Here is a 22,675-nt window from a genome sequence, read left to right as displayed (position 1 = left end):
AAGAAAGCATTACTTGCTGACTTTGATCTGTAAGAGCCTAACATCAGTGAGGATCTCATGAGAATTCCTAAACAATGACCTTAATTGACCAACTGGTAGGTATGTACCATCCCTCAAAGATATCATACCATGACCAAGGAAGACCAGAAGCAATGGGATCAGAAAATGTCTCCCCCCACACCCTGTACAACTGTGTGTATTTCTTAAATTTAGAAAAGATCTTATATTCTTAAAAACATAACAGAGTCTATATACTACCTCTTGGTACTTAAGTTTCTGTATGTGTGGAGGATTATTTTCTGCTTATGCTCAGCATGCTTTTGGAGAAGCTGGCAGTTCTGAAATTGGATTGCGTACATGTTGAGCTGTAAGTGCTGTTGTTACCCATGGTGGTATGAGCTTTTGAATAAATTCCCAGTCAGTTGAATAGTAATTTGTCATTATTGATTTATTAACATAATTTCTTGGACTGTTTCTGGTAGTGATCCCACTGCTTTTACATTAATCTTGTTTAATATACTCATTTTTGAAAAATGTATTGGCATTTCACTAATCAGTTATTGTACAAATCTGTGTCGTTCTCATAAATGAATCACTTGACTACTGCTGAATGTTCCCAGTGGATGCTGTTAGCATGCACCTGCTATACTGTTGAAGGTAGCAGGTGCACGCTGACTTTGTATTGACTTCATTGGAATTTTAATGGACAAATTTCAGTGGAGCAAATATCAACTTGATTCCAGTAGTGTAGGGGTTAATGAGACAGTATTCTTAATTATACTTGATTTACCCCCTATTGTTTAAAGTAACAGTAGCTTTTCAAAAATAACTTAGGACAATTAAAGGAAAAGTGTTTTTCTGTTTTAAAGTTTTAGACTGCATTTTGCAATACTTGTGCAGTTTCACCGATTCACCATTAGGGGATAGCTAAGTTGGTATTGATGCACTTGTCTTTCTCAATCAAACTTGTGTTGGCCTCACTGCTGAAGAGAGGTTCTGAAGAAGCTGGCTGATAGGGGGAAGCTGTGAAGAAATCATTGCTACTCAAGATGCAATCATGCTGACACTTACCCTGTCCCCATTCCCCTTCAATGTGTATAATCTCTTTCTGGCAATCTTGTGTTTCTTAGAATTCTTCTTTTCCATGACTACTCTGGCAGTCATTCCATTTCTCGGAGAGGGACACCTAGATGAAAAATAATTCATCCTAAATAACCCAGCTCTGCTGCCACAAACATTTGCTAGCAAGAAGTGGTTCTCCTGCATTTCCAAAAAGAGCCAAGGCTCTTTCTAACAAGAGCAGTACTCTGTTCATCTTTTTTTTTTCCCTTCTCTGTTCTGACTGATTTTCATAGACATTAGGGATAGAAGGGACCTTGCAAGATCATCGGGTCCAGCCCCCTGCCCAGAGGCAGGAAGTCTGCTGGGGTCAAATGATCCCAGCAAGATAAGCATCCAAGTGTGTTTTAAAGGTGTCCAGAGTAGGTGCTTGCACCACTTCTGGAGGAGTCTGTTCCAGACTCTGAGGACTCAGACGGTAAAGAAGTTTTTTCTTATGGACTGCTTAAAATGGTCTTTCCACTGGGTAATTTAGGAAGTTTCTCCACTGAGGATCTACTTCTGTTACTACTATTTTTGACATGCTCTCTCAACTAATGAGAGACAATCTCAGGAGAAGACTTTTTTTAAAACCATGGCAAAAATAAATGCAATTTTCCAGTTCACAAGAATGTTGATAAAATTATGAAATAATCTGAAGATTGATCACATTTTAAACTTTCCTTTTCTCTGATACCCTAGATGAACTCTTTAGGTTGCCTCAAGACAGAGGTTTTCAACGGGGGGTACACATACCCCTGGTGGTACTTGGGAAGGCATCAGCGGGTACTTGGCAGTGGGTGTTGTCACCATTTCCACTGCTGCCATCGGCCGCTAGGGGACCCCTTGCTCCCTGATCGGCCATTGTAGGACTCCTTCCTTCTTGACCGGCCACTGGGGGTACGCTGACTCAGAAAGGTTGAAAACCCCTGCCTCAAGACAGCTGAGATGCTTGGATATCCTTTCTCTGAAAAAACATTCAGCAATTGCACTATATTTAAAAAAAAGTCACCTCTTGCATGTCTTTAAGAGTTCCTGTGTTAGGAAATGAGAATCTGATTTTTCCCAGAGTCATGTCACATAAAGGTTAGGTCACATAAAGATTGGCACCAGTAATGCTCTAACTCGGTGGTTCTCAACCTCTTTTGTACCAGGACCCATTTGTAAACATTGATGGCCAGTCCCAACCCAGTAAATAGTTTAACTGCCTCTCATTCCTAACCAGTGCTATAGTGCAGGGGTGCCAACAGGAGCTGCCCTACCGGGGTGGGGCATGGGATGGAGCTGTGAGCGGTTTGTTTAGGGGGGCACGGGGATGGAAGAAGGGTGGTTCCCATTGCTGTGTGCACTCCCAGGCAAGCATAGTTGGGGGGCATGTGTCCACCGGATCTGTGTTCAGGGTGAGGGGGGGCTGCCGCTGTGGGCTTTGACTCGGGCACCAAACTTTGTTGCTGCAGCACTGCTCCCAACCTATAGCCTCCCTACCACTCTAGCCCAGCTGGTGCCCCTCCAGCCCATCTCTGAACCAAGAGTTGTAGAGTTTTGCATTTCTTTTAGTCTCAGAACAACACAGCAAATGCATCCCAGCAGAGCTCTGCCAGCCTTCAAGGGAAAAGCCAGTCTCCCACATTTTTCTCCTCTAAAGGAGAATCCATTTTTAAAGTTTGTTGATCCACTTTTTTAAAGTTTGTTCACAACCCTTTCATATATTCTTGCAACCCACTTTTGTGTCGCAACCCATGGGTTGAGAAAGGCTGCTCTAACTTATTGCAGTACAGGGAAAAGGAGAGTTTGTCTGGTTTGTAAGCATGACAGTTTGAACTTTCTTACCTTTCAAAGGAAGCACATTTTTTTAGGAATGCTTTTTAATCAAGTTCTCAATCTCAAATATTTTATTTGCATGAAATGTTCTTCCTCCTCACACCTTTAGCTTAAAAGCTGTATCAGCAGAACTTTTGTGGATCTTTTAACATGAAACTTTTATTCATTTCTTGCTAGAAAGGTAGCTCTCCAGTCCCCAGTTGGCCAAGTAATGTTTTTGATACTAACCGTGTCTTTCTTTTGAACATGGACTTTAATTTTTTTTCATGAGCTTGGGAGGCAGTATCTTGAATGATATATTCTGTCCAATATTTTCCAAGATTATTTTAATTTTGTTATTTTTCTTTTCTCAACAGGCAGATATATCCCTTTTCACATTCATGGAATGTATTCATTCCAGTCATAATTTCCAAGAAATTGGATAGTATGAACTTATGTTGAATTTAATGAAACATGAAGGTGAAGATCATCTAACTTTTCATTGGGGTAGTAAAATGAGGGAAACACTTGGTCACCTCTGATGCAAGGGATCTCTTAATCCTGTTGCTCTTAGGTTTCAGACGGGTATGATGAGATGTCAAAATGTTCCGTGTGATGTATATAAGCTATTCTCTGTTCTCTTTCAAGTTTCACTTCAGCCCCTTGGAGTTTCTCCAGGCTTTTGGTTGTCATGATCTTTGCCCTTGAAGAAAGGGCAATTGATTGCCCCTTGAAGAAAGGGCAATCACTGTTCAAGTGATTGATAAAGGTGTTATCTCTGTAGGTCAGTTCACTGGCTTGCTCAATTTCTTACTTCAGCAAGTGTTTGTGATCGATAGTGAAGACTGCTGGGCTAGTTAGCACATTAAAAATCCTCTTGCTGAGTTCATATGGTATGATCGTGTGGTCATCAGTGCATTTGCAGAATATGGGTTGGAGCAATGTAACTGAAGTGGTGTTGTGTGATATTGTTTAAATACACATAACTTCCTGTTTCATTTTCTCTTGCAGAGATCTGAGTTTGGGGTACTTCAGAGCCTAACTGATTCACCATCACTTTGGATGCTCTAAACATACACAAAAAAATGTTTTGAAACCTTTAAGACAGTGTTTTAGGCATAACCATTTTAAAATAGCTGTATTGATAAATTTCCCTAACATCAAATAAGAGGGGCCATAATTAAAATGCATGGTCATGAAAGGAAGATTCATTGGGAAATACAGAAGTGTAAATTGTGTAACGTGTGTTGAGCCCTTGCACAATATACTGTTTTCCAGAAGTTGGGAGGGTTTGATAATACTGTAAAAGAGTTTCAAGAACAGAGGCCAAGTTTTCTGCAAAAACCTTCCTTCAGCTTTCTGTTCACCTAAAATCTGCAGGAGTCGTCCATATATTTTTATTAGACTTTTTTCTGTCTAGCTATGTTCACAACACACGTTCTGTGTGAGGCAACTCCTTATTTACCTACAGACTTTGAGCGTGGCAGAGAAAACCCAGAAAACTGGTGTGCACGTATTAATTATGTATGTTTCTCAACTCCGTCATGTCAAAGCCCCTTTTTGTGGGAGAAAGTAAAGATGCTTCTCAGGTAGGGTTATTCCTTCCAAAGATGTCATCCTTTGGCTCTCTGTCATTTTGACTCAAAAGCTATTTAAGTAAAAAAATAAATAAATTGCAGGGATTATTTTTATAATGGTGAGAAAATATATTTTATCATTCCCTTTTTACTTACTCTCCCGAACCATATTTACTCAGACTTTAAAAAAAAATCAATTTAGTGCCAAGTTTAAGCCTGGAGAAATTGATCTTGGAAGTTGAAAGCTTCAGAAAGTTGTGAGAGTCAGTGGAGAGTGGGTTAGAATGGAAATTATGATGTAATCTTAACTGCAGCTACTGCCTAACATAGTTTCTACTTTTGTGGCCCTCATCATCTTATCTGACTTCTGCGGCCCCTGGGACAAATATGCTTCTATCCCAGTCGCTTTGCCAGAAAAGTAGATTTAGGGTTTTTTTATTATCATTATAATGCATATAGTTGCAGGAGAGAGGTCATGATGTATTGCTGCTTCTGTCCAAAATCCAGCAGGCAGCTGGTCTTACCTCCTTACTGGAGGGGACAAGGCTGTCTTAAGACATAATGGGCAAAAGAGAAGGAGTGTTGGCAGAGTGAGTGGAAACGTAACTATTAGGTGTTTTTTTTTTGTCTGGAATATATTAATTCAATACATTGAGCTATATGTTTGTGTATTTCAGACTTTCACACTTAAGGCCTGCATGAGTAGCCTTGTAGATTTTAATTGAAAAGGCTGGATTAATATGTGCTTTATTCCTCTGCTTTGACTATCAACAGCTCTGACAGTCAAAGTATTTCCTGCCCTGAGTAAGATTTCTTATTTGACATCTATGTTGATCTGTTGACTTGTGCTTTGTTAGGGAAGACTTTTGATGACTTGCAAAATAATGTGAAAATCTGACCTAGTTCTGGAGTAAATTAGACTTTTTCTTCCTTTAGTACTGTACTAGTGTTTGCTTGAATTTCTCATTTCTACTGAGGCTTTTCATATCCCTCTGGAATATATAAAATGCATGGCAGATAGTATACTTAATCTACCTTGGAAAACTCAATTTTGTTTAGCTTTTAGTTAGTATGTTCACTAAAATACTTAATGTTTTTTTAAAGGTTGAAAATGTGTTTTAGTTGGCAGGAGTACGTGGAAGACTGAGTGTACTTGAAAGTCAGGAAATTCTTTAAGTTCTGATGTCACTTTAATTCCACTTCTTTGCAGTCATCTATTCTCTGCTTACTTGGGGGAAACATGCATAAGTTTCTACACAGATGAAGCAAGTCTACCTGTTGCATATACAAATTACAGGAATGTTCTCCTGCATCATGTAATAGGGAAAACTTTTACTCTTCTACATTTTTGGGCATGGCTTATATACAAAGGAGTTTGGTTTACTCTTGTTTCTTAGTGCTTAGGGTCGAAAGGGACCTAAACAGATCATCAGATCTGACCCCCAGTGTGTAAGGATGTGTAGGTTGTCACAGTTGCTAAGTACAGACAGTCAAAAAGCCTAAGGCTGAATCGATTCAATTTTCACAGGTTAGTCTAAGCTGCATAGATTGAACTAATAAGCAAGTGAACAGACATTCACTTTTGAGTCTGGAAATGCAGCTGCATGCCTGTAGTGAGCTTTAGTTAAAGTACCCCTGCCACCATTTTGAAAAGTGGGACACTGAATACATGACACGCTGCGGGCATTTTAATGACACCAGCTGCCAAGATCTGCTCTAATGTTCCCTCCCCACCAAACCTCGAGCATGTGTGTAGGTGCCCTTTCTTGCCCATTTCCAATTATTCCTGTTTCTTCACCAGCCTTCAGTTTCTTGTGAACGTTGCCAAACTTGACCCAAAACAGTTCACGCAGTTGTCCCCTCAGTTGTCTCTGTTGTCCCCTGTTTCAGTCTGTCACATACGATTAGTATGGCCCTGCCCTCCATGAGGTAGAGCTGGACCAGTTTGCTGTGTCTGTCATCTTCATATGAATTTTTGGAGGATCCCAGGACTCATGACAAGAACAAGTCCTGAATGACTGGAAAAGGGCAAATATAGTGCCCATATTTAAGAAAGCAAAAAAGGAGGATCCAGGGAACTATATATCAGCCAGTTTCCAACCACAACCACCCATTACTTATTACTGGTGGCAATGGTCTTGATCCTTCCAACTTTGGGGATACCTGGCCTGGCTTCCTCCACCAATAGACCTTGTTGCTGGGTCTTCATATCTGTTCTCCAGGTAAATTACTGCAGATGGCGTTGAAGATTTCTGCTTGTTGCCAGAAGTCATAAGCTTCCAGCTTGCACCTTCTTGGGAGTCCATGCGATCTTCTTTTTCTAGTGCTGTCTTTGGCAATCCTTCCTCCACAGTCCTAGAGGTCTCCTCCAGCACTGAATTTATGAAGTTTTCATGGCAGAGGATGCTTCAGAGCCTTGCCACCTCCTCCTGTAGCTCTCTTGCCTGCTTCCTAAAGGACACCACTAGGAGGCACCGTTCACGTCACAGGCAGTCTCCCGCCTGGTGGTCACTGGGACATATCTGCAATCTCCCCATTGTTAAATGAGGACCTGTGTAGAAGCCTCGGTGAGCGGTCCTGCTTGGATGGATACCTTGTAGGTGCAAATAGAAGAAGAGCTGGAAGTGGCAGTGGCTCTGGCCTGGTGATGTCCTCCATCCATTTCTCTAGGTCTCTTTATCTGCACCTCTCTCTCTTCCTGCCTCTGTTCTAAGCAGACTTTCCCTAGCAAATTCACCTGCAAGCTGTCCTGTTCACTGCTGCTTGGTCACAAACAGTTCCTTTTCCCTGCTTCCTCTCACCAAGCTTACAGTGTAGGAAGGTGAGGGAGTTTCCAGGTAAACTCCATAGTCAACTCCCCCTCAAGGGCAAGAAGGGTTAGGGGACAGAGGGCAAGTGGGATACCTGATTTCCCCCAACCCCAGATTTATTTTCCCTGTTGTGTAGTAGTGTGGGAGAGTGGCCAGGACAAATTCAAGGCAAACCTCCAGTACTTAGATTCTATACCTGTAAAATTATAACAATATTATAAATTTTCCAGATATATAATCTAATTATTAGGGGGTTGTTTTATATTCAGAGTCATCTTATATTTGAGTAAATACGGTAATTCCTTCACGGTTTCTGAAGTGTTTTGGAAAATTAGATTGTGAAAGATAGGGTGAAATGAAGAATAAATTGGTGCTGGAACTTTAACTTTTTCTATTTCCTGACTCATTAGCATTTAATGTTTCTAAATACATGCTGCTAATTTGTGTTTTAAAGGGAAAAACTCTCATCTTTTTCTCAAGCTGTTATCTATGAATTTCCGCAAGCCTTTTAACCTTAGAATGAATCATTAAATGGAAAAGTAACTGTCAAGCTATGCAAAACACCTTTGACACCTCACACTGGTATTATTTGAAACTTTAATAAAAGTTTTTCTTATACAGTGTGACATTTAGAAAACTTAAAAACCACTCTGGTAGCATAGGTGACATGAAGCCATACAACTGACAGATTTTTTTTTTCCATAAATCCAGATGGATATGTCGTCATGGAAACTCATCAACGAACTTCTTAATTAGGACATGTTTATTTTCAATTGTACAGGTTTTCATTGAGGGCTACTGCATGCAGAAGCTTTGCAGACAATAAAACAATCCATTTTGTTGGGGTTTCTGCTGCACTACCATGTCCTAGGATGCACTGATCAGTTTTAAGGCTGTATCATGAGTAAAAAACCCCACAAAAAACCTGTTCATAACGCTGCTATCAGGAATTTTCTTTGTTGTATTTTGCAAAGAAATTAAGCGCTCAAAAATGTGTTGACTCTCCCATCCCCCTTAGATGTGCATATGAGGACTTTAAGAGGCTAAATCAGTCTTGTTACCATGTGTACCAGAACAGAAATATTTTAAGGTTGGGATTTTCAAAGCAGCCTAAGGGAATTAAGCATCCCTGTTCCCTTGCATTTCAGTGGGATTTTAACACCTGTTTCCCTAAGGCTTGTTTGAAAATCTCAGCTAAATGACTATGACATTAAATCTATATCTGTATGTCATTTATACAGTGAATCCTGAATGTTGATGTGGTAGAACACTTAAATGTCCTTACTTTTATTTTAATTTCTTACCTCTCTTACCGTATGTAAACAGTTTCAGCTGTTTGCAATTAACAGAAGAGGCTGAATATTAAAGGTCCTATGTGGGTTGTATGGCATGAGAAGGTAGGAGTGTGCAGTGAGCTTTCTACCCTTTCCCAGGATTCTACATCAGGTCCTGGCACAATGTAGGTTTTTGTGCTCTGCTCCTTGATAGTCATACATGTGCATAGTAGAGGAGGCAGAGAGAAAGTAGAGCTTGTTTGGACCAGTGGCTAAATGCTCCAGCTTGGCCCAAAGCATACACAGCTGGATAAGTAGGCTGTGAGAGAGCATGGAGAAGACCCGCCGGGGTGTTGTCACTTATCTCTGCCATACAGAGCGCTCCTTGTAGATACAGATGAAGAAGAGCTTGCTTCCTCTCCCTTTCAGAGGCTTACATAAAGGCTTTTATAGTCTAGCCCTCCGTGTTTCTTTTCTCCATTAAATGTATTTAAGTTTCCACATAGCTGCAATGTAGCATTTGTTTTTGTTCCTTGTTATCTCTATCTGCTTATTCTAAAGGGAGGGCTTGCAACTTGTTTTTTCAGTTGCTAGGTTTATAAGTCCTGATTTTTGATAATACTGTGACCCTCAACGTGGTGAGAATTTGTCTTAACCGTAACATCTTCTATTCTCTTTTTACCTTTTCTAGGACTTCCTAAGTTCATCAGTCAGCCAGAATCGACATCTGTCTATAGAGGAAACAGTGCAATTCTTAACTGTGAAGTTAATGCTGATCTAGTACCATTTGTGAGGTGGGAGCAGGCCCGTCAGCCACTTTTTCTGGATGACCGCGTATTTAAACTACCGAGTGGAGCTCTAATAATTAGCAATGCAACGGATGGGGATGAAGGACTGTATCGTTGCATCATTGAAAGTGGTGGGTCCCCCAAATACAGCGATGAGGCAGAGCTTAAAATTCTTCCAGGTATTAATCCATTCTCTTTTATTGTTTTTTTTTTATTTCCCTGCACCGCCCCCTCCCCTTGGTTTTCCATTGAAAATATGATTAAGAAAATACTTGTGTGTTATCCCCTTGTGTTAGTAATGAGAAGAAAGGAAACCTGAATAGTATTACATACCAAATTGAGTAGAAGGAATAGCTACACACAACCCCCTGCTACAAGTGAGTGTAGAGTGAAAGGGTAGATAGAGATGATTGGATCAGTTAATCTGATCTCCTGTGTATCATAAACCATTACATTTCACTCAGATTGTTCATGTTAAGCCTAAAGACTTCAGTTAGACAAAACCTTCTTTGTTTTCTGGGTCACCTATACATGAGCAGTGAGGCTGCTCCGACACACTGTAATTATAGCGCTTTAGAGCAGGCTCAATTAATTGAGTCTGCTGGAGCATGGTAATTACCACGCTTCAGCAGACTCCAGTGTCTCATGTATCAGTGTGCTGGCACTTAAAAATGGCAGTGGAGGCACTTTTACTAAAGCTCGTTTGACAAGCTTTAGTCAAAGTGATCCTGCCACCATTTTTAAGCTCCAGGACGCTGATACACAAGACACTTCAGGTGCTTTAATTAGAGCATGTGTATAAATGCCTCTTATGACTAAACATATGTGCCGCACCTGGAGAACAGAAGAAATGAAGGTGCCACTAGTGCCTGAAGGCCCCTGGAATGGCTGGGAGCTGATTTAGGTTAGAGAAGCCTGGATCCATTCTAGTCCCTCCTACCTGTGACCATGATCTCTGCTAACCTGACTTTGATAATTTCTGCCCGATTCTAAATTAGTTACCAGTATTACCTTGATCTTAAGAGCAAGGCATACCCTCCAAGTACCTAAGACAGGGGTATTAACATCTGGCCTGTGGAGCCATATGATCTGGCCTGTGGGTCTTGCAGTAATCCCTCTTGTAGCATGGAGAGCTGGTCTGCCGTGTGGGCTGGATCCAGCTCTGTGGATGCTGCTTGCAGCACAGGGAGGTCAGTCTGTGGCATGAGCTACATGCAACTCCCCACTGAACCAACCCTGCATGCTGGCTCCAGGGCTGGTTAGGCTTGGGACCCAGGCTCTACCACTCACTGGCCCCCTCTGGGGTTTGTGCTGCCCGTGGTGGATGGGGTGGACTTGGTTCTATGGGTACTGCCTACAGCACAGTGGACTGGCACAGGTTGTGTGCTATGTGTGCCCCCTGCCAGACATCCCTGTGTACTGTCTCTGGCGCGCACAGACAGCTTGGGGCCTGATCCTGACCGTTGCCAGAGCTAGCACTTGGAGGTAGTCTGTTGGGGAGCCACATTCAGCAAGTGCTATGCAGGTGACCCTTGTGCAGTGCAACACTGCTGGACCACTGCTGCAACACTACGTGCTGGCTGAAGCATTGCCAGAGCTGGTCCACAGACTGCCCTGGGTAGCCTCAGGCTGGCTGAGTTTGACACCCTGATCTAAGAAAAGCATTCTCTGTACCACCTCAAAATAGTCCATCCCTTCCAGTATCCTGGAAAGAGGTAAGGTTAAACCTTATAGATTAGGTCTAGCTAATTGTGCAACAAGGCAAAGAGTTTTTCCCTGGTTACTTTAGGTCTGCCACTACTATCCTTGCACTAAGTAAGGGCTCTGCTATCAAGAAAAGATTTCTTGGAAAAGTTCCAGTAAACAGGTTCCTACACTGGAGAGATTTATTTCAGAGTAGGCAGCTTTGAAGGAGCAGACTAACCACTTACTTCAGGACAAGGTTTTTCAAGTGGGTGTCTGATGTTTGAAATAGCTTGGACAGTGTTTTTGAATGTGACTAGTATTTATAAGTCCTTCAGTGTTTGCAGTACTCATCTCAAGACCTTTAAAGATTGTCCCCCACTTTCAGAAAGCACTGAGTATCCAACCTCTGAAAATCTGACTTTTTTGAGATGCCAGTTCAATATTAAAAAAGCCCCCCACCCTTTAAAAAAAAACCCCAAAATTGCTTGCAGACAGTGTTGTTTAGGTCAATCTGATATCTTTTATTAGACCAACTAAACTAGTTGGAAAAAAATTCTTCTTTGCAAGCTTTTGGGTACAGACATCCTTCTGTAGGCAGAGGAGGCGTCTGCAGTTGTTTTGTGTTCTTAATGGATCAAACAGAAGCCAGTGTGCTACATGGCTACAACCAACACCCCCAAAATTGCTTGTCACTTCTGAAACTCTTGTCTATGTTTATCTTTTCTACCATATTACGGTTTTGTTAAAAAAAAAAAAAAAAAAAGGAAAAAAACAAAAACCCAGAAACCTGACGTCCAATTATGACTTCAAGTGCCTGCCATATTTAGCATACCCTTTGATTAATTCTAATTGGACTGCAGTGGTGTTAGTTGTTCTAACAAGAAGAGCTTTAAAAACCTGACCAGAAACAAAATAATGCTGATTGGATCTGGCACCCAAAACTCGGGCAACAGGCCTGAGTGTGTATTTATTGTGCTTTTTTTTTTTTGGTTGAAAAAGCTTCATACCTTCCCATCTGACTGTTGGAGGTCTGGTTTTACTCTCAGCGCTTGAAAAACTGCCCTGACACTGTCTACTTTAAAATGTCACAGTGAACTTAAAAATTACCTCAATTCACACTTCTTCTGGCTCAGTTTAAGAGCCAGGCATATGCTGTGCTTATGAAATCGTGTTTCAGGCAGGTGCAGCTATAGTCATCTTTTGTAAAAGCCTTTGCCTTGAAGTAGGGGTGCCAAACACACGGCCCACAGTTCGTGCTTCTGTGTCTTTGGACCGAACCCACGCGCTGTGTGGGGCATGTGCTAGCCCCAGCCCCATGCAAACTGCTTGCGGCACAGGGGGTCAGTCTGGGGTATGCGCTATGTGTGCTGCTGCACTAGATCAGCTCTGCATGCTGACTCCAGGGCCTGTCCGGATTGGGCTGTAACAGAGCGAGCATGCAGAGTCGGTCTGGCAAGGCACCATGTGCAGTACATACCCTGTCCCGGCCCCCTGTGCTACATGCAGCATGCACTGGCTCTGGGGCTCGTTCTGCATACAGCATGGGGCCTGGACCTGGCACTGCATGCAGCATGGGGTCTGGGGTGCCCTGCTGGACTGGCCCTGCACTTTGCTCCCGTGCAGCCTGATCCTGAGTGGCTTTGGAGTCAGTATGCAGGGGTGGGCTGCTAAGGCGTCTCATGTAGTGCATACCCTGAACCAGTCTCCTGTGCTGCATGCAGAGCCAGCACCCATGCCGCATGTAGCACAAGTCCCAGAGCAGGGCTGATAAGTCCTGTATGCACAGGGGGTTGGTCCCAATTCGGCCCACATACTAGCCCGGTGACCCTTATCTGGCCCTATGAGATAAGATAAGTTTGACACCCCTATCTTTAAAGCAGTTTCTGGGTAGTGTTGCCCTGTATTGGGGAAGCAGTATGTCACTGGGGGGATGTTACCAGAAGATTAAAATCTTTTGAAAAAACTGCCTATCCTTATTGCTTCTTTTAGAGCTTGCTGCACGTAGCTCTTAGAAGCTCTTCATACATGCTGAAATGCTTTGAGATGCTTTCTTGTGACTTCCAGGTTTGTGATGATTAAGGGTTTTTCAGAAGTATTCTTGTTTATGTGCTGACCTCTGAGTTCAGCTGGCTTTGAAATTTATTTACTTGGTTGTAGTATTTTTTTTGCAAAATATGTGCATTTTAGAGACTGTACCTGATGGCTGAAAGTGCTGTTGGAAGGGGAGTTTTGGGTCTGCAAAAAGAGAGAATTTCAGACTTCCCGAGTGAAATCAGATTGTCCTTTAGAAAATTAGTCTTTCTTCCTGCGTGTCAGCTGAACAAGTAATTGATTGCTCAGTTTGAGGGGAACTTGAATGAAATATGTACATAAAATATTTTTCAGTCCATTGCATTCTACACTGTAAGTCTCTGCCTCACACCTGGTCTGGAGAACTAAAGCTCCCTAATGCCCATACAATATTTATAAGCACCGTGCATCCTATACCCACACCAGTCCCAAATGATCTTCCATATAGTCCAACAATCAGCTGAAAGAGAAAATCAAACCAGTTAAACCCATCTGTGGCTTGACTGGTACCAAACCAGTTCTAAATTAAACAAGGAATGTCAGTCTGTCACCAGCCACCATGCCCATTTTGAAGCATTTTTACTTATAGCTTTAAACAGTTTTATTTCATGTTTAATGGCAGAGGTGCAGATTTCTTCATAAATTTAATTTAATCTGCATGACTAGATGTTGTCAATAAATGCATTGCTGTGTTATTTTATACAGAAAAAAATATCACTTCTTAATTGCTCACCCTAGGAAATACTCCTGTCTTTTGAATTGCAGTACCTTCACAAAGCTTTTAAATAACTTGAGAATGTTAGTTATGGTCGGTTCTGTACTCTGTCTCCAGCCATAGAAACCTGTCTGTTCTGTCACATTTATAAATTCTCAGCTAAAAATGAATTTAGCCAAACTAAAAGGAGTGACTGCATAAATAAATCCTGGTATGGATAAGGTACATGTGTAAAGGTGCCAATATTTCATGATTTGATAAGACTGCCTATGCCATCTTTTTCGTGAAGGGAACATCTAAGATGAGATGAAAACTAATGCAATATCTCCTTCATTTCTGCATTACAAACTACCGGTTTGAGATCCCAAAGTTGCAAGCTTATATTTCAGTTTAAGTGAATGTTGCAAAAGAAACATGAGTTGAGAATAAACCAATTTACAGTTGTTCAGCTAATCTATTTAATCCTCTACCAGTTTGTGCGCGTAGCATTAGGATTGATGTAGCAGACTTTCTGGTTGAAAATGTTGTAGATTCTGCTTGTTTTTAAAACCAGTGAGCTACTTACTCCCCCACGTGTACAAGTGGGTGGTCTGCTGCTGCTTTTTATTTGGCTCCAAAGCTATCCTTGACATGTAGAGCATGCCTTCTTACCACTTTCCAGCCTGCAGGGCATTGTTTTTTTTGAGCTCAGCTTATTTTACAGTATAGAAAAGTGGGGAGGAAGGACTTGAATTCTAGCCTCAGATTTTCCAAATTCTAAGTAGAACTGATCTGTTTCTTTTGTGCTTGGTTTCCTTAGGGCATGGTTACTCTCCTGTCTCTCTCTAGAGAATCATAGAAAATTAGGGTTAAAATATATTTCAGGAGGTCACATCTAGTCCAACCTCTTGCCCAAAGTAGGACCATCCTCAGCTAGATCATCCCAGCCAAGGCTTTGCCTAGCTGAGTCTTGCCACCACTGAGAACAGTCTAGTTCCATCCTCTTTGGAAACTCCCATCAGGTAGCTGAAGGTTGCTATTAAATCCCCCGACTTGTGCCTGCCTGCCCCCGCCTTTTTTCCTCTCCATACTAAATAAGCCCAGTTCCCTCAGCCTCTCCTCATAAGTCATGTGCCATAGCCCCAGATCCATTTTCTCTGCCGGCTGCTGGACTCTCTCCAATTTGTTTACATACTTTTGTAGGGGGGGGCACAACTGGAACTGGACACACTACTTCACATATGACCTTACCAGTGCTGAATGGAAGGGAATAATCTCTTCCCCTGATCTGCTGGAAACGCTCCTACTAATGCAGCCCGTTATGCTGTTAGCCTTCTTTGCATCAAGGGCACACTGTTGGCTTATATTCAGCTAATTGTCCGCTGTAACTTTTGCTGGTGCATAGTATTGTTCCGTCCTAAATCATGCAGGCTTTCTCATCACCAGAACTAGAAATGGATTAATGGAGAGTTTGCTAGGGTTCTTTGTGGTCCAGTAGGACGGCCACCTACTTGAATGGCTCTGTTATTAATATTAGCATTAACCTAAGCCTTAAACGTTAGCATATTAGTATTAACCTGAGCCTTGAGTATTAAAAATTACTATACCTAACACGTGATTAGATCTGAGGACTTGTCCAACTGCAGGGATTGTGTTAGTTGGGCCCCTGGCAGATGTTACACTTAAGATGCGATAAATTAATTGCATCTTAAATAGTAACTTGTCTGCATGTTCAGGCAATTAATGGCACAGTAAAAAAGGAAATAGGCCACAAAATTGTTCTACAAAATATGTGTAATAATTCTGTGGCTGGTTTCTGTTGTGCCTTAAATTCAGTGTGTGGCTAGGTTAGGATTGCACAGGGCTCTCCAACCTGCCCCAGTGTGTGGTCCCTGCCACCTGGAATCAGCTGTTGGCCAGCTCTGGGGACCACTCCAGGGCAGGTTGGAGCCCCAGTGCAGTCCCAATCTAGCTGACAATCAGTTGATGAGCCCAGTGTGGTCCTATGCTTGCCAATGCAAGGGTAGCTTGGTATCACGATCCTGGATTTTTCCTGAACTGGCAAGTAGGGTGTGATTGAAAATTGATTCTAAGATCTTGCATCCTGGCATGCGTTTGTGGCATGGCCAGAGGGACGATTGTGGGATCGGGAATCGGATCCCATCGTGCCTTTAAATGGCTGTCTGTTAGTGGCCTTAGCATCCTCCTTCATAGTGGGTGAAATACAAGCACATGCAGACCACAAAGCAGTGAATATGTAGTGATGAGCATATACCTCCACACAAAAGTACTCCTTAGTGTATGGTCTTTGAACAGTTAGTGTTAATAGGAGAGGGCTTGTTGCTGATATGAAAGAAATGCTGCTAGCATCTAAAAAGTCAGTACTGCCGGGGGTAGGGCTATGGGTTCTGTCTTAAAAATTACTCTACTGATACAAGAGTGTACCCCATCCTATTCCAGCCTGAGGATACTGAGATCTTTTCAGGAAGGGGTTAAAGGGGCACCCTTTGTGAGGAAGATTTCCCTTTGGTAATATTAGTGTTCTTTTACTAGGATTATGTACAGTACTGGGTCATTGAGTGTTTTCCAGGGGGCAGAAAAAAAGTCCATGTGTCTTGAATTTTTTAGTCTTGGTACTACAACGCAGTGCAGAGGGAACTGTTGCTCAGTCTTCCAGGCTTTGGACACGCTATCTATTCTGGCTCTTGGGCTAAGTGGTCGTCTTTTGATAATAATTGCCTATTGTAAATGAACGGACAAACTTGCTTTGTAGCTTACTTGTTTTCATTCCAACTTGCTTAAACAAACTAATCCTGAGAACTTGTTGATGCTCTTTGCTTCTACAAGCCACCTAAGAAAGGAGGAAAGGCTCTGTCCTTGTTTAGCATAAAGCTTGCATTGATGAAGCATGTAAGTCTGCCAAATTGACTGTTTCCCTAGGCTCAGGGTTGATTCTGCTGCAGGGATTTCATTTCCTAAAGCAAATGGGGAATTGGTAGCTATCTTCAGCTTTTGACAGGCAGCCATGTGACAACACACTATACACAGTTTTCCAAAATAGTACAGATTAGTTGATGGCGATACTTCAAATGCTGCCAATAGAGTCTATGTCTCAGGTTTAGTAGCGTGGGAAAGACTGATTAACTCAAGTTAGTTATCATAAGCCAGTCTTGCAGGTTTATACTTTTGCTCCATAAACCCTTTAATTCCAGACCGGGAGAACATCCAATTGAAAGAGTAATTCCTTTTTCATAATTGGAATTTTCACCAAAGGGGCTTGAGGTCTGGGTCGTGACAAAAGGTGGTGAAGTCTGCCTTTTTTTTTAGGTACTGTACTCATGGTTGTTACAGGTTGCTCTTGTAGGAGTGGATCTCCAGCAGAACAGACAACTGACCTATCTAGAAAGAGCTGTGAGGAACAGGCTGTTAGTTTGAGCCTTTTGAGCTCCTTGCAGAAACTCAGTTTACAGGTGTAAAACAAATTTCACTCCTGTAGAAATGTCTTCTTGACTTTATAGCTTCATTTTGTTATTGTATTAGGATAAAGAGGCAGAGAAATAACTGGCTTTTTCACTCTTTTGAACATTTTTTTTAAACTCAAAGAGAGCCTTAGGTGGGTCATATTTCATTTCTTCATCTGATATTTGGTCATTGTCACTAACTCATAATAAATGTTTGCAGATCCAGAGTTTCCCTCAGACTTGGTGTTTCTGAGGCAACCCTCTTCGCTTATCAGAGTTACTGGGCAGAGTGCAGTTTTGCCATGTGCTGCTGCAGGATTTCCAACTCCAGTTATCAGGTGGACAAGAAATGAAGAAGAGCTTATCACAGAAGGGTGAGTAATAGCTAATACCTGGAAATGTGCTTTTCTTTTACCAAAGATTAGGATTGTAAGAATTCTCATCATGCTGAACTGTGCTTGTTGTTTTTGACTGAAGCCAACTACTTTATATTTAATTTTAAACCAGCATAGTAGTTTCTGCTGTTAAATAGTGAAGAGCCTTTGGGTAGAGGGTAATGACAAGCCTCAGTGCAATTATGGCAAGCAGACTGTCGGTCATAATCATCAAGGATAAAGTAACCATACGGTATTCTCTTCATATCCTTAAAAACAAGAGGTGTTTTAATGGAACCGGGAACCCTGTGATAGAATAAATTTGTCTGCTGGACTGCCAGTGGGGTATAAGGAATGGTTGCAAAGGCATGAAGATACTTTTGGGTCATTTTAGCAAGGGGATAATTCTGCCAACAGAATTACTCAGTTCAGGTAATGAAAATGTTAGAATTGAGTTATCAAAACAAGAGAAGGTAAAATCCGTTAATAATTTCAAGAGCAACGAGACACAAGTGTATTACAGCTTACATCTGAGTGATCCAAAGGGAAGATAAGAATGAAATAAGTGCCTCTAACAAATATGCACATTCTTATTAAAATCATCAGTGATACGTAGAAGGGTTGGAGGGTAAAAAACCTAGAGATATTGAAAAAAGGCGATAGGATAAAGTAGCCTTGTAAGTTTTTTCTTTCATTATGAGGAAAAATAGTTGGAAATAATATGATACAAAAAGGAAAACCAGCATGGCTTCTGTAAACACATTTTTTATTTCACCAGTCTGTTACAATTTTTGGAGTTCATTAGAAAAATGAGGAAATGTGAACAATAAGAAATCCAAGCCATAGAAGACTAGTTAGGATATGAGGGCTGTAGATATGTTTCTCATTTGACCCAGGACTGATTGTCTCATGGTTTGCCCTGGATCAAAACAGGAGCAGCACAACCTTTTACACACATCACCCTTCCAAGCTGTATTGTTGCTCCTTCACTAATTGGTGGTCAGTAAGAGCAAACAGCCTCACAGGCTTGTCTCTGGAATGAAGCACAATGACCCTACAGGTGTAAAACAGAATGTGCCAGGAAAAAAGTATTAGTACATTTTATCCAGGATATTTCAGGAGGATGAAGTGAAGGAGGCTTTCTTCAAACAGTTAGCAGAAGTTTCCCAATCACAGGCCCTGATTCTCACGGGGAACTTCAATCACCCTGACATGTGCTGGGAGGGCAATACAGCCATGTGCAGGCAGTCCAGGAAGGTTTTGGAGAGTCCTGGGGACAACCTCTTGGTGCAAGTGCTGGAGCAGCCAACAAGGGGCCATGCTCTTCTTGAACTGATGCTCACAAACAGGGAAGAATTGGTAGGGAACATAAAAATGGATGGCAGCTTGGCAGCAGTGACCACAAGATGACTGAGTTCAGGATCTTGAGGGAAGGAAGGATGGAGAGCAGCAGAGCACGTACCCTGAGCTTCATAAAAGCAGACTTTGACTTCCTCAGGGAACTGATGGGCAGGATCCCTGGGGAGGCCAATCCGAGAGGGGAAAGGAGCCCAGGGTGTAGGAACGAATCATCCTGATATGCAGCAAAATCAGCAAGTATGGCTAGAGACCTGTCTAAATTGTGGCAGATGTTTGCGGTGCCTTTAATCTTGCTCTTTTTGCATGACACTACCTCCTCCCCCCTGCTGCTGAGTGGCTGAGCGGCAATTAATTAATGCATTAATACTGTGGTTTTTGCCTATTGACCACTCAGCAGTGGTGGAGGGAGGGGGACATAGTGAAAAGAGCAAGATGCTCTAAAGGTGCTACTATACCACAAATATCCACCACTATTTAGGCAGGACCTCCAAGTATGACAGGAGATCAGTTTGGCTCAGCAAGGAACTCTTCAATGAGCTAAAACAAAAAGAAAGCTAATGAGAAGTGGAAACTTGGACAAACAATCAGGGAGGACTATTAAGAGTATTGCTGGAGTATACAGGGATGAAACCAAGAAGGTGAGAGCTCAATTGGAGTTGCAGGTAGCAAGGGATGGGAAGGGTAACAAGAAGGATTTCTATAGGTATGTCAGCAAGAGGAAGATCATAGAAAGTGCGGGTCCCTTACTAAATGGGGGAGGCAGTGTAGTGACAGATGATGTGGAAAAGGCAGAAGTACTAAGTGTCTTGTTTTACCACAGTTTTCACAGGCAAGGTGAGCTCCCAGACTGTGGCAGCACAGTTTGGGGAGCAGGTGGGCAGCCAACAATGGCAAAGGAATAGGTAGGGACTATTTAGAAAAGCTGCACGTACACAAGTCCATGGGGCCAGACACGATACACCCAAGGATGCTGAGGGAGTTGGCTGATGTGTTTGTAGAGGTGCTGGCCAAAATCTTTGAAACCTTGTGGTGATGGAGAGGTCCTGAATGATTGAAAAAGGGCAAGTATAGTGCCAGTCTTTAAGCAAGGGAAAAGGGAGGAACTACAGACCAGTCAGTCTCACCTCAGTCAATGGAAAAATCGTGGAGCAAGAGGACTTCATTTCTAAGCACTTGGAGGAGAAGGTGGTGATTTGGAATAGTCGGCCTGGATTCACCAAGGGCAAGTCATACCTGATCAATCTGATTGCCCCTCTATGACAAGATGACTGGCTCTGTGGATCTGGGGAGAGCAGTGGACACGATATATCTTGACTTTAGCAAGTTTTCCCACAACACTCTGGCAAGGAAGCTAAGAAAGTACAGGCTGGATGAATGGACTGCAAGGTGGATAGAAAACTGGCTGGATCATCGGGCTCAAAGGGTAGCAACCAATGCCTTGATATTTAGTTGGCAGCCACTGTCAGGTGGAGTGCCCCAGGGGTCAGTCCTGGGCCTGGTTTTTTTCAATATTTTCATCAATGATGACCTGCAGGTTTGCAGATAACATCAAGCTGGGGGAGTAGCAGATATGCTGAAGGGTAGAACAAAAATTCAGAGAGCTCAATAAATTTAAGGATTTGACTGAAAGAAATCTCATGAGGTTCAATAAAGACGAGTGTAGACTCCTGCACTTAGGATGGAACAGTCCTATGCACCAGTACAGTCTGGGGACTGATTGGCTAAGCAGCAGCTCTGCAGAAAAGGACTGGGAGTTATAGTGGGAAATAAGCTGAATATGAGCCAACAGTGTGCCCTTGTTGCCAAGAAGGCTAACGGCATACTGGGCTGCATTAGTAGGATTGTTGCCAGCAGAGTGACAGAAGTGATTCTTGCCCTGTATTCATCACTGGTGAGGCCACATCTGGAGTACTGTGTCCGGTTTTGGGCCCTCTAGTACAGAAAGAATGTGGACAAAGTGGAGCGGGTCCAGCAGATGGCAGTGAAAATGGATTAGGGGCTGGAGTACATGACTTATGAGAAGAGGCTGAGGGAACTGTGCTTATTTAGTATGGAGAAGAGATGACTGGAGGGGATGAAATAGCAGCTTTCACCTACCTGAGGGGTGGTTCCAAAGAGGATGGAGTTAAACTGTTCTCAGATAAGAGACCATGGAGTAATGGTCTCAAGTTGCAGCAAGGGAAATTTAGGATAGATACTAGGAAAAACTTTCTCACTAGGAGGGTAGTAACGCATTGGGACAGGTTACCCAGAGAAGTTGTGGAATCTCCATCCATAGAGGTTTTCAAGACCCAAGAGGTAAAGCTCTGACTGGAATGATATGATTGGGGCTGGTCCTGCTTTGAGCAGGGGTTTGGACAAGATAACCTTGTGAAGTCCCTTACAACCCTCATTTTCTATGATTCTGTGACTTGGAAGCAGGCCAGTGGACATGTACATGTACATAAAAGGCTTTCTCCCAGGACAAATGCAACCTCTATTCATACCTTAGGTGGTCATGGACTACAGTAGGAATGGAGTGATCTGAACAATTCTGGTAGATTAGAAACTATTTAGAACAGAGAAATGTAAGAGTAAATGTAAAATTTGTCTCATTCTATTAATCACCCACTTAATTATTAGTTCTTTTTATACAGAATCTAATGGCTTTTCATTTGAGCTATGAGAACCTGCAAGAGACAGGAAGGTCTGTGCAGTGAATCTGAGGCCCGTGACAGATATCACATTTAAGATGTGATTAACTAGTTAATCATGTCTTGCGTAGTAACCTGGCCATGTATTTAATATTTATATAATTAATGGTGAAATAAAACAGGAAATGAGCCACACAATTATTACACAAACTACGCACAATATCTTTGTGGCTGGTTCCTATCATGCCTTAAATTGAATGTGTAGCCGGGGCACTCAGCTGTTTGGGGTTCCCAACCTCAGAGGCACATCAGAGGTCTTGATTATGAAGTACCCCTGAGGCTGGGAGTGCTGATCTGCCTGCACGATCAGTGCGGTGTACTTTGGATCTGATCCCCGATTCTACAGTTGTGCCTTCTGCCATATATATGTAACATGGTAGGAGGTGCAATTCTTAGGATTGCTAGTCAGATCCCATTGCAGCTTCAATTCTGATAATCTGCCAAGGGCCTAAAACTGGCTTGTGTGTGTATTGCTGTGATTTAAAGGACAGAGTTAAGGTTCCCCGTGGGTTAACTTGTTACCTACATGTTAAAATGTTGTATTTAATTATCAATCTCATACTATACTTTTCTGCCTGTTAAGAGTCCAAGCTATGACCCACTTTTCAAACCCCATTTTGAACATAGCATGAATTTTATTATGAACTTTCCAGTGGTGTTTATTACCTAATATCTGAATCTTTCACAAACATTAAGGTTTTTTTTTTGTTTCACAAATATCTGTGGGATGGGAGGCTTTTATAGACATGGAGAGATTAAGGTTACATGTGCCCAATAAATTGAGTGCCCAGCTTGACATCTGCAACCTGATTTTCAGAGAACTTAACACTACATGTTCCAAACGCAGCTACTATTGACTTTGGTTGCAGCTGTGCTTAAACAAGACTTCTACAACTCAGACCAAACATTATCAAGTTGAATATCAGGAGAGGTGGGTACAGTGAATGACTAATTCTCACTTAAAAAAAGGCTTTTTTATAATAACAGGATT

The 22,675-nt window shown here is 42.1% G+C and overlaps 1 protein-coding gene across 4 annotated transcripts in view; it reads left to right on the top strand.

Moving 5' to 3' along the window:
* NEO1 (neogenin 1) overlaps positions 1 to 22,675 on the top strand; it is a 384,856-nt gene that overhangs the window by 175,935 nt on the left and 186,246 nt on the right. For all 4 annotated transcript variants that reach the window (XM_025207174.1, XM_025207173.1, XM_025207172.1 and 1 more), the window contains exons 3-4: positions 9,251 to 9,526; positions 17,479 to 17,632. In XM_025207174.1, the coding sequence (XP_025062959.1) occupies positions 9,251 to 9,526; positions 17,479 to 17,632 (430 nt within the window). The remainder of the gene's footprint in view (positions 1 to 9,250; positions 9,527 to 17,478; positions 17,633 to 22,675) is intronic.

Source organism: Alligator sinensis, unplaced genomic scaffold (assembly GCF_000455745.1).
Source record: "Alligator sinensis unplaced genomic scaffold, ASM45574v1 scaffold492_1, whole genome shotgun sequence".
NCBI classification, from domain to species: domain Eukaryota; kingdom Metazoa; phylum Chordata; order Crocodylia; family Alligatoridae; genus Alligator; species Alligator sinensis.
The sequence above is the reverse complement of the archived record's forward strand: the minus strand, read 5'-3'. Positions and strand labels throughout refer to the sequence as shown.